The sequence below is a fragment of the Oncorhynchus clarkii genome, chromosome 18, assembly GCF_045791955.1.
Source record: "Oncorhynchus clarkii lewisi isolate Uvic-CL-2024 chromosome 18, UVic_Ocla_1.0, whole genome shotgun sequence".
In the NCBI taxonomy this organism is placed as follows: Eukaryota; Metazoa; Chordata; class Actinopteri; order Salmoniformes; family Salmonidae; genus Oncorhynchus; species Oncorhynchus clarkii.
In genome coordinates this window covers 36,498,560-36,510,636 of record NC_092164.1, presented here as the reverse complement: position 1 = coordinate 36,510,636, position 12,077 = coordinate 36,498,560, and the positions used below count along the sequence as shown (strand labels likewise).

The 12,077-nt window shown below is 45.1% G+C and overlaps 2 protein-coding genes across 8 annotated transcripts in view; both read left to right on the top strand.

Annotated features, from left to right (window-relative positions):
* LOC139373397 (protein argonaute-4) overlaps window positions 1-7,705 on the top strand; it is a 36,663-nt gene extending 28,958 nt beyond the window's left edge. For all 7 annotated transcript variants that reach the window (XM_071113856.1, XM_071113853.1, XM_071113857.1 and 4 more), the window contains 3 exons: window positions 2,790-2,924; window positions 3,425-3,726; window positions 4,036-7,705. In XM_071113856.1, the coding sequence (XP_070969957.1) occupies window positions 2,790-2,924; window positions 3,425-3,726; window positions 4,036-4,144 (546 nt within the window). In that variant the 3' untranslated portion in view covers window positions 4,145-7,705. The remainder of the gene's footprint in view (window positions 1-2,789; window positions 2,925-3,424; window positions 3,727-4,035) is intronic.
* Window positions 7,706-10,228: 2,523 nt separating this feature from the next.
* LOC139372593 (claudin-7-like) lies at window positions 10,229-10,927 on the top strand. Its single transcript, XM_071112340.1, has one exon. The coding sequence runs from the start codon at window positions 10,229-10,231 to the stop codon at window positions 10,925-10,927; it is 699 nt and encodes a 232-aa protein (XP_070968441.1).
* The last annotated feature ends 1,150 nt before the right edge of the window (window positions 10,928-12,077 follow it).

The window sequence follows — 12,077 nt, the reverse complement described above, 5'->3', positions numbered from 1 at the left end:
CAGAACACACGAGGTAGATCAATGACACTACATATAATACTCACGGCTATGTATTCCTCTATTAAACAGTCAATTGAGTGTCCTAAAAAAAATGTTGTAGCCTGTTACCCTTTGCACTCAGTGGCGGATGTGCATTTCACGCGCTTCCCCATCAAATCTGTCTGTTTAATCTAGAGAGAACATTTAAAACAATAAAATACTTTCGTTGACTGTATCTCAATCCACCAATGTCGCCCTTCCGCATCTGTGGTGAAAGGCGGCAGAGCAACAGCGGAGTTTGTCAGACCAATGAGACATCCCGAAAAATCAGTCTTAGAACAAATGTCTGTAGCGCCCGAACGGTTTGTCCTTCCAAATATGACGGTGTTCGATAGTGTGTTCCGTTTTGCTCTACGACCCACACCATCGTCACGGTACTCGATTTGACTGCTTTTACAGCGTCTGTCTGTAGCGTTCCAACAGTTTGGGCTTCACCATTTTATGGAAAGGTGAGTCGCTCACGAGCACGTACGTGATGAGCACGTACGTATGTTTGTTTTGGTCTAGCACGAACACAAAACTAATGGAAAAAATTAATGGAAATAGTTTAGTGCCGAAAATAAAGGGTTCGGAACATATTCTTATTTACAATGACGGCCTACCAAAAGGCCTACTGCGGGGACAGGGGCCTGGGATTAAAATAAATAAATGAATATAATATAGGACAAAACACACATCACGACGAGAGACAACACTACATAAAGAGAGACCTAAGACAACATAGCAAGGCAGCAACACATAACAACACAGCATGGTAGCAACACATGGTAGCAACACAGCATGGTAGCAGCACAGAACATGGTACAAACATTATTGGGCACAGACAACAGCACAAAGGGCAAGAAGGTTAGAGACAACAATACATCACACAAAGCTGCCACAACTGTCAGTAAGAGTGTCAATGATTAAGTCTTTGAATGAAGAGATTGAGAAAACTGTCCAGTTTGAGTGTTTGTTGCAGTTCGTAGTTACAGTTCATATAAGTAAATCTGTCAATTGAAATAAATAAATTAGGGCCTAATCGATAGATTTCACGACTGGGCAGGGGCACAGCCATGGCTGGGCCTGGGAGGGCATAGGCCCCACCCACTTGGGAGCCAGAGACACCCACTGGGGAGCCAGACAGAACATTTTCATCAGCTGTCTGGGTGGCTGGTCTCCGATGATCCTGCAGGTGAATAAGCTGGATGTGGAGATACTGGGCTGGCGTGGTTACACGTGATCTGCTGTTGATGCCGGGTTGGACGTAATGCCAAATTCTCGAAAACAACTTTGGAGGTGGTTTTTGGTAGAGAAATGAACAATCAATTATTTGGCAACAGCTCTGGTGGACATTCCTACAAGTCAGCGTACCAATTGCACACTCCCTCAACTATAGACATCTGTGGCATTGTTGTGAAAAAACTGAACATTTTAGAGTGGCCTTTTATTGTCCCCAGCACAAGGTGCCTTACTTGGTTAAATAAAGGAGAAAATAATACAATGTGAGAAGCAAATTGACCCCAGCCCTTACATTCATTATATAGTCTTCCATTATGTAAAGGCATTTCTCCTTGTCTACCAGGACAGTAGCACCATCTTACAGTATATTTGTGCTTACTATACTGGATAATAGCGTCTGGTAAATAAATGTCAGTATTATATAGTCTTCCATTATGTAAAGGCATTTCTCCTTGTCCAACTACATCATCCCCATACTGTTATTTAGTTTTTTTGCCCCTTTGCAACCCAGTATCTCTACTTGCACATTCATCTTCTGCACATTTATCACTCCAGTGTTGTTTAATTGCCAAATTGTAATTATTTTGCCACTAGGGACAATTTATTGCCTTACCTCATTTGCACACACCGTATATAGACTTTTTCTATTGTGTTATTGACTGTATGTTTGTTATTCCATGTGTAACTCTGTGTTTGTCACATTGCTTTGCTTTATCTTGGCCAGGTCGCAGTTGTAAATGAGAACTTGTTCTCAACTATCCTACCTGGTTAAATAAAGGTGAAATAAATAAAACTGTTTGACCAAATCATGGTTTTAGCCAGCAAACGTTTTAGGTTTTACGTTTTAGAGTTAGGTGACCAATCCATTTTTCTTTACTCGCACAGCCAAGTCAAAGGGTCACGAAATGTGACTAAATGGTCGCAGTCTGGAGCCCTGCCCCTTGACATACTGGGAGCTATATTGTAATCATTTTGTTGATGAAATACTTTCACCCCAGCCGAAACCCTGTCAGGGGCATTGACGGTGCAATAGTGACTCAAAAGTATATTCAGACGGACCTCCCTCTCCAATTGGAGCCTGTTTCTACAACTTTGAGACCAAAGAAATTTGTGTATATATATATATAGATGGATAGATATTTGAATTTGTCATAGTGCCCTGGATATAGGATCTGGCTGCGTTTACACAGGCAGCCCAATTCTGATTTTAAATTTGAGTCATTTAGCAGACTCTTATCCAGAGCGACTTACAATTAGTGCATTCATCTTCAGATAGCTAGCTGAGACAACCACATATCACAGTCATAGTAAGTACATTTTCCCTCAAAGTAGTTATTTTGCAATGATTTTGTTTTTCTTTTGACCAATCCGATCTTTTGCCAATAATTGGGCAATACACAGGCAGCCCAATTCTGATGTTAACGCCGCCGACTTCGCTTCAACCAGAGAGTCATAGCAATGCATTTTTCCATTCAATGTGAAGCTCACTTTTTTTAATCTCTTCCCCATTTGTGTGTGACTGTGTGTAGGTGGCGTGGCCAGAGCTGATTGCCATCAGGAAGGCCTGTATCAGCCTAGAGGAGGACTACCGACCGGGCATCACCTACATCGTGGTTCAGAAACGCCACCACACCCGCCTCTTCTGCTCAGACAAGACGGAGAGAGTGAGCGGAGACCCGTGTAGAGCAGGGCTGTCAAACTCCATTCCTGGAGGGCTGTGTCTGGTTTTTGATGGGAGTTCCTAAGCAATTTAACTTAAAAAAAATAAAAATAAGATCTTTCAAGTACATGGGAGGAGCGAAGACACGCAGCCCTCCAGGAATTGAGTTTGACACCCCTGATGTAGAGGTTTAAATTATCCGCAGGTATAGGATCAGATTGCCCAACTGTATCAGGGGGATGAAACCTCTGACCCTGTATCTGTGGTTAGGGGCAACTTCTACGAACAGTATTTCATGAGGGAGGGCATCGAGGGCTGTGGCAGTGTTCCAATACTTTTTAAATGCACCTCTCCAACCACATATCCTTGGAGTAACCTCTGAGCTGGCATTTCACTGGATTGATGATTTAGACACAGCTGAAGTTAGAGGGGTTGCAACAATGGCCCCTTTTTCGACGAGCACTCAGCATGTCTGTCTGTAATCACAACTGTCTCCCCCTACAGGTTGGAAAGAGTGGCAACGTCCCAGCCGGAACCACGGTGGACAGCACAATCACCCACCCCTCAGAGTTTGACTTCTACCTGTGCAGCCATGCTGGGATCCAGGGCACCAGCCGGCCCTCCCACTACCACGTCCTGTGGGACGACAACTGCTTCACAGCCGACGAGCTCCAGCTGCTCACCTACCAGCTGTGCCACACCTACGTCCGCTGCACCCGCTCAGTCTCCATCCCCGCGCCAGCCTACTACGCCCGGCTGGTGGCCTTCCGCGCCCGCTACCACCTGGTGGACAAAGATCACGACAGGTAATGATGAAAGTGGCAAGGCACAAGGCGAGAATACTGAGGGGTATCACGGATAAACAGGAAATGTTATGTTAGTCAGAACAGACACGAATGGACTCTGTTAGCTGCCCTATATGTTCGATTTATATCTGCAACATTGTGTATCTAGCTTTACTGAATATAGCGTTTTTGTTTGGCATGTTGACACAAATACATTACGGTACATGTTGTTCAATATGACTACAGTTGGTGGAGCCCAACAGTAGTGGATTTGTTTTCTTTTTCTCTTTTGTCATGTATCTGGCCCATCTCTCTCGTCCTGTCCTGCAGTGCGGAGGGCAGCCACGTGTCGGGCCAGAGTAACGGTCGGGACCCCCTTGCCCTGGCCAAGGCAGTCCAGATCCACTATGACACTCAGCACACTATGTATTTCGCCTGAGCCACGTGAGCAATGTGTGCAGTTCTGTCCTCCATCTATCCTCTCTCTCTTTTTGCCAGTCTTTCTCTACCTTTGTCTTGCGTCTTGATGTGCACCAAAGCGGTTTGAAGCCAGTGAAGTGTGCCAGTGAAGTATTTTCCTTTTTGGGAAAAACGACATCCGGCGTTCCCGATCGAAGCCGCCCTCTACCAGCAGTCTGGCACCGAGAGACCGTTGGGGTTTCCGATGCACAGAGAAAACAAACAAAAAACACAAGTTGAGCCATTTTTTTTTTTGGAGGGGGTGGGGGTTGTTTGTTTTTTGAATGTCTCTTGTTTTTGAAAGATACACTGAGCAATGGAGCGGACTGACGCCAATTGTCAGTGGCAGCTCTTAGCTCTCCCAGCTAAGCAGGACTACTTTTTACCTCAAAGCCCTTTCGGGGCGAAAATCTGTCAAGTTCTTGGGTTGGGGGGGTCATGGGGGGTTTGCATGGAAACATGTGTGGAGAGGATCTTTTGAGAATGATATATATATATTTTTTTCTTTTATGATCGTGTTTTAACTTTCTCTTCTTCAGTCTTTTACAAGCGAGGTCACCTGGGTATCCATACCCATTAGTCTTCTCCCATTTAGCGAAGAATTAAGTGCTTGAGTGTGTGCGTGTGTGTTTGTGTGTGTGCGTGTGTGTTTGTGTATATACGTGTGTGTGTGTGTGTTTCATGGCAGGCCACTGAATTGTAAAGGGAAAATCAAGAACTGCTGTAAATGCCTCAGATTTTATGTTTTTTTTTTTTTATATATTCACACATGACATATATATATAAATATTTACATCTATAGAACAGATTGAACTATACAGGCTTCACAGAGGCCGGTGGGTGTATGTGTAGCAGTAGCAACCGTGGTTTAGCCGATGTGATTGACTCGGCATTGGGACCTATTGAATGGTTGAGAGCTTTTGCGGGGTTACGGCATTGGGCTAAGCCGCCTTATTTGGTGCCCCATGTGAGGAAGGGGATTAATCCCATAAACCTGTTTGTCTGAATGGTTATGACATTGTTAGGGCGGCGCACGTTTTTTTAGCAAGGCGCTAGTCGTCTGAATTTTTCGGAGGCGGAAAACCCATTCGCTTAACTTTTGGTGTCTCCTTTGCTACCGGCCAATTCATTGCACTGACCCGGGACGCTAGGCAAGCAACAGAGGGCACTCTCTCTTACCTTTTTTATGCATTTATACATCAGAATCAAAAAGCAGAATTTGTAAGAGTTTAATATAAAACTGTTTTGTGGCTAATCTTAACTGTTGTTCAGACTTAGTAGTTATATTTGATGTTGTTGTTATCTACGATTATGATAATTATCAGACTGGCAGCAATCGGATGTGTAGTTATGAGATCAGGGTAAGAGTGGCTGGGTTTAGATTTGCACACTTTGGTAGCATTCTGGCCTACGGTGGAGGGAGGCCCAAGGTGTATCGGTTTATGCTCCCTTCTGCTCCTCAGTGATGTAGTAGGGAAGGGTTTGGCTGTGTTCTCCAGTAGGAAAGATCTCTGTTGAGCTATCACCGTTACCCCTGACTGGTAAAACAGGAGGCAAAAGAGTACTGTTGGCAGCAGGGGATTTCGGTTCGAAATGGCAGAAAGGTGACAATCAGAGCTGGCATTAGGAAGAAACTGGGACCGAGCGAGTGGTAAAAAGAAGTATGCAATAGGCAATGAGTAGAATTTTTAGAACTTCATAATGTGTATCTATGACTGTTTGTGTGTATTTGAACAAGTATATCTAAGTCTAAACTTTTGGTGTTTTTATTTTTTAAATTAAATAAGGTTTTGAACAGCGGATATGAATTGACATAAAGCATAAACACTGCCCATGGACCTAAGAACACCTGACCAGTCACGACCATGGTTAAAGATCCTATTTAACCAGTCGTGGTTAAGGTTATTGCCGTGCAAGACTGCGGTGAGGATGGGGGGGGGGTCAAGTCGACTGCGGTGCACCCACCTCGCCAGGGGGGTCGGCTCAGTGAAAAACCCTTTTGTAATAAACCATCCGTAAAGCAGCAGGTTTGCTATGAATGAGTTTGAGCCCCTACCTGTCGAGGGCTTGGGCGCCGGCCTGTCGAGGGCTTGGGCGCCGGCCTGTCGAGGGCTTGGGCGCCGGCCTGTCGAGGGCTTGGGCGCCGGCCTGTCGAGGGCTTGGGCGCCGGCCTGTCGAGGGCTTGGGCGCCGGCCTGTCGAGGGCTTGGGCGCCGGCCCGTGGGAGCGAAGCATGGTGGGGTTCCAGGCATTGCATGCAATAAGTTTTGAGGGGCGGGGCTGAGCTGTTGAAGACGTGCACTAGTATTCCTACGGGGAAAGGGGGCTGCAGAGAGCCTGGTGTTGTAGTCTGTGGCCCTCTGTGGGTGTGACCAGACTGGAGGAGTGTGCAGGATGTGGGTGTGGTCTCCTAGCAGGGGATCCAAAAGGCGGTGATGACTCCTCAGTTTTGAACATATTATCATTGCAAAGCAATATTAACTCTAAATCCAGTTTTCGAATGTGGAAAAATGTATAATTCCTCTTGTCGACGTGGCTGTTGGTCTGCTCTCTGTCGCCGTTTCTGTAACTCGTTTTTTTTGTTGCCTGTATCAATCAGTGGGAATGTGCATTCGGTGGACTAGCTCTTTAGGCACTGAGAAAAAAGGTCAAAACATTTAGACTTTTCTCACCTGCATGCCAGAGTATTGTCCCTAAAAAAATAAAAAATAAAAATAAACTCTTTAGAATCAAGCGAGACAGAAGGAGAATAAATATTGGGTAAATGTATATGAATTTAGTGAGACTGTTTTAGGCTAGCAATATTGTCCAGTCTCTTCAAGATGTTTTTGAAAGATTCCTACACAAATGTCAGTTTAAAAAAAAAACGGAGGCACAGGCCACTGGAGGTTGAGCGTTCGAGCCTTTGCATCGTGACCCGAAGACAAACGAGGTACTTTCTTCAAACGTGGGCCGGTAAAGACTTGACCCCTCGCCCCCTCACAGGCCCCAGTGTAGCGTCCATTTAGGCCTCCACTTCCTGGTTTGTGCCCCTGCCACGCCTCTCGGGGCTCCCTAGTCTCGTGGCGCCACCCTGCTGGCCACCCACACAAGCGCACTTCCTCTCTGTGGGGGGCCTCGCCCAAGGCGTCCACGGCCACAGGAATACCTCTTTTTAACATTTTTAACGATCCATTCTTTCTGTGCCCCGTTTGAAAGAGAGCATGATTTATTTTTTAATTCCTCTTTGATATAATATCTACAGATTTGTTATTTGACATTGTAAGTGTAAGTACATTTTTTTGTTTGTTCTTTATTCTCGTGTGTAGCTCTGCTGTTTTCTGCTAGTGGTCTGAGCTATGTGACTGTCCAACAGCAATAGAACAGTACCCTGTCTGACCTGCTGGGGAGGGGTGGGGCTTCCTCAGGCCCCTCCCACAAGGGTGCCCAATCACTTGCTGTATTGCTATGTGACATGTTTTAAACTTTTTTTTTTTTAGCCTGCAGGGAATATTTGTGTTATTGTGTAAAGTAATAAATTGGTATTTTATGCCTATATCATACGCTGGTTTTTCCTCTTTATTCCTTATTTTTATCCCAACACCACACATGACACAAAGGGAAAACGCTAGTCTTCTATTCCATTTTATAATATATTCTTACTAATACATTTATTAATAAATTTGTTGAGTGATTACATGCATAGGCCAGTAGATGGCATTGTTTTCTCTGTGGGCAGGGCAGGTCTGTTATTGGCTAATTGGCTGACAAATATCAGTCTGAGGAGATGGGACTCCTGGGGGAAAAAACCCTCCTTACTCACAGTTTAAGGTAACCAAAGATAAGAAGCTGTCACTTTATGACAATGCCACTGTATCATGTTCCAAAGATAAAAATCGAAGTCTCTAGGGTACTTGTTGACAGCATTTGTTGACTTGGGACAATAAATAATGTGGTCAGCTGATAGTTCTATCTCAGAGATGAATACACTCGGGGATGTCCATCTTAAATGTACTACTTATGTGTGTTCGGGTGTATGCGCACACATCCTGTTCTGTAAAACTTTGTGTGTACAGCCTTTTGAAGCACCGACTAGACAAATCAATGGAAACCTGGCAATATATTTGTCAATCATTTCTTTTGACTTTCGTGTGTGTGCGCTAATGATTCCAGTGGATTTCTTATGCTGTGGTATTCATCAAATGTAGTACCACAGGTAAACATGTCTCATTCATAATAGACGGCTATCCTTTGCCTCTGCTTCTCTTTCCCCCGCTCCTGTGCTGTTGTCATGACCACCGTTGTCAAGGAGAGGTCCTACTCACACAAGAAAGGAAACTCAAACCGCGGATCTTGTTGCCATATTTAATTCATCAACATAGGCACACCAAGGATCAATGATGTCGTGAGCAGAAATAAAAATTTAATTTGTTCTCCATCATAGTTGGGCTATTTGCCAGTGTACACAGTTGCACTTGAAGGCAGCAGTAAAGTGTAAATCCATTGATTATAATCCATAAAGTGGGATATCCGCCATTTTATTTGTGACCATATTTTCATCCAAGAGTGAAAGAATCAAACTACCTCAATTTATACATTCTATAAATGAAATGTTTGAGTACATTTTAATAGCACTTTAATAGCACTTGTTTAGGTAACACCACCTTTGATGGAAAGTGAATGCTTACACCTGACCTGTATTTCTCATGAGGGTGTTCAGCTTTGTAGTCCGGTTCATTCTGCTCACACACATCATCCACTCCACCTAGCCCCCTTTTTAGCCATCTCTTCCTTTTGCTGCAACCCCCAGACATAAAACAGATGTAAAATGCTCCTTTAGAGATGAGTAGAGAAATGCAGAGCATTTAAGACCCATTGTATGGGCCCCCTGGATTGGCTTTGTTTATTGATCGACCTACAGATACCACTCTCTCTCCCTCCCCCTGTACTGTCTCGTTCCCTCTCTCTCTCTCCACGCACACAGTGTTGCTCTCACAGGTTGACAGTAAACTGAAGCTGTTCTGAAGATGGGACGGACTGACTATTCCACTTACCTGGCAGTCTGACTAAGTAGTCTTACCTACTATCAACCCTAACACCCGGGTTGGACTGACCCAATTGGGTGTGAGGTGTTGGGGGGGAACCTGCGTTGAGGCTGAAGTGGCCTCGGCAGGCTGAGCCCTTTGTGACGAAGACACTTCAGCAGGCGCCAGCTGAGGTCTGCCACTTCATTTTCCCGGGCTTTGTTCTCCAAGACACCGTAACTCCATTTTTAAGCTGTAGCGGTGAAACTTGTTTTGCATCAACCATCAAGCTTTGGTGCATTTGGAGGCATAGTTTGGATGCACTTGGACAAAGGCCAGAATTGGACCAAGCCTTTATTTGCGCTTTATCAAGACATCGGTCTTTTTGTTTTGTTTACCTTCTGTGGAACCTCTTTGCTCGTGGGACTGTATCAGTTGTTTTTGCCTTCCAGCGATGGCGTACATCTTCAGCGATGTCCCTTGATCGAGTATCAGGTTCTATTGGCATGACCCATCTAGGTAAGGCCACACCAAACCTGTGGGGTAATAGACACTTTTCATGTAATCAGCTCCGCGCTTGGGTTAGTGTGAGGTTACAGGGCCAGAACTGTTGACATCCAATTGTACCCTACGCACAAACCCACTGGGTCTGATGGTGACGTCTCTGAAGCTCAATCAATCCAAAATAGGGGAGCTGCCACAAGTGGCTGCACAGTCATTGGTTCTTAAATAATGAATCATTTCAATAGATAGAGGGAGGAAAGCAATGGAGTCTTCTCTCCCTCTGCCACCACCTGTCACTCCGATCACTGGGGGGAAAAACCTTGAGTTAAAAAACAAAAGCTACATTGAAGACATCTGACCAGATGTTGAAAAGAAACGGAGACATAAGAAGCTTGAGAAAGGAAAGTAATTTCAGGAAAAGGACTGTGAGTGACTCAAATTCAGGCCCAGACAGAGCAGGCAGGTATAGCAAAGGAGTGGGCCTTGAAGTGAGAAAGAAGACATAGTCAAGGGTAAAGGTCAGTTTCAGGTGGTCAGAAGACATCAAGAGCAGCCATCATGGTCAACACAGGCATGCAATTGATCAGCTTCACCTGTGCGGTAACAGGTTGGGTCATGGCCATCGCTGTGACGGCCTTGCCTCAGTGGAAGGTGTCCGCCTTCATCGGCAGCAACATCCTCACCTCCGAGATCAAGTGGGAGGGCATCTGGATGAACTGCATCTACCAGGCCACGGGCCACATGCAGTGCAAGACCTACGACTCCATTCTGGCTCTGCCCCCGGACCTCCAGGCAGCTCGTGCCCTCATGTGTGTGGCAATTTTCCTGGGCTGGCTGTCCTGCACCGTGTCCTGCTGTGGAATGAAATGCACCACGTGCGCTGGTGACGACCGCCGCGCCAAGGCAGGCATCGCCCTCTCCGGCGGCGTGCTATTCATCCTGACGGGCCTGTGCGTGCTGGTGCCCGTCTCCTGGACCGCCAACACGGTGGTCCAGGACTTCTACAACCCCAAAGTGCCTGTCATGTACAAGCGAGAGCTGGGCCAGGCGATCTACCTGGGCTGGGCATCTGCGGTTATTCTGATGATCAGCGGGGCCGTGCTGAGCAGCACCTGCCCCCATATCGAGAGCGGAGGAGGGGAGTACCGCCGGGGGTACATGGGCCGGAGCTTTCCTAACACGCGCCCCTCCCCCCTCGCACCTGATCCTCCGAAACCCATCACCTCCAACAGCGTGCCCCTAAAGGAATATGTGTAGTCCAGAGAAAAGATGTGAAGAAGAATGTCAACAGGGTTGGAGTATGGGAAGGCGCAAGGTTGAGAAGGAGAAGTGGAAGTAGAAGGCTGGAAAAGGAAAAACTGTGATTGACTGTAGTGGAGGTGAGGTGTTGTGACTTGGAAGGTTTTTGAAGATGTGACGCATTAGATTTGAAACTCTGCCGTTCTCTCGCGTTCTTCTACCGTGATGCATTTTGATGTACTGTAAATATTTATTTCAAATGTATTTTGTCACGGCCTCAATTTTGTTTATTTATATATATAATTGAGGCTGTTTCCATAATGCCTATCATTATCCGCCTCATGTATTCCCTTATTGACTACATTACACATTTATTACACTGTGATATTTGGTATTCGTGCGTGGACAGATCACAATATTCTGCCTGGAAGATACATCAATCACCATAAACACCTTTAAGATATTATGATTTTGTGACTTGTGGTGTGAAGGTTGGAGTGATTTCTTTCACAATTCTTCACAGATGACTATTAAATCTGTGAAATAATTCAGTCTCGGCACTACTTCATTGAGTTTGAATAAGTCAATTGTAACAGAATAAAACTGTTTATTCCAATGGTATTTTAGTAAGTTTGAACTTTTTCCTTCCATATGTTTTAGTTCATGACAAACTGATGGTGTTTTGAAGTTTGCCCAGAATATTGAAGGTGTCATGTGCTCAATGTTCAGCTGTGCACAACTCCAAACAGAAAGTGTTCCCTTTGCACATAGTGATGGATCAATCTAGCCCTCTTACAGGCTGTTTGGAATTCCTGTCAAATGAATTGTATCTTTCAGGGCAGCAATGGCAAACCATGTGAGGTGAGGGAAAGGGGCAGCCATCCTGAATAAACCAGATAGTTGGAGAAAGAAAAAACGTGTTAAAATGTTATATTTATAATTTAATTTCATTCGTTTTTCCACAGAATTTATTTTCGCTTAGTCAGAAGTTCTACTATTCTAGCTCAGGGCCCGTATCCACAAAGCAGATCTCTTGATCAATAATCCAGTGAGTCAGTGGTTCCTGTGCCACATGCAATTGCTTTGGAGTTGTTCGTGTTTTCTAATTCCATATCGTCAATCCAGAAATAATCTAGATCTACAGTATATGCAACAGTATCTCTTGTGC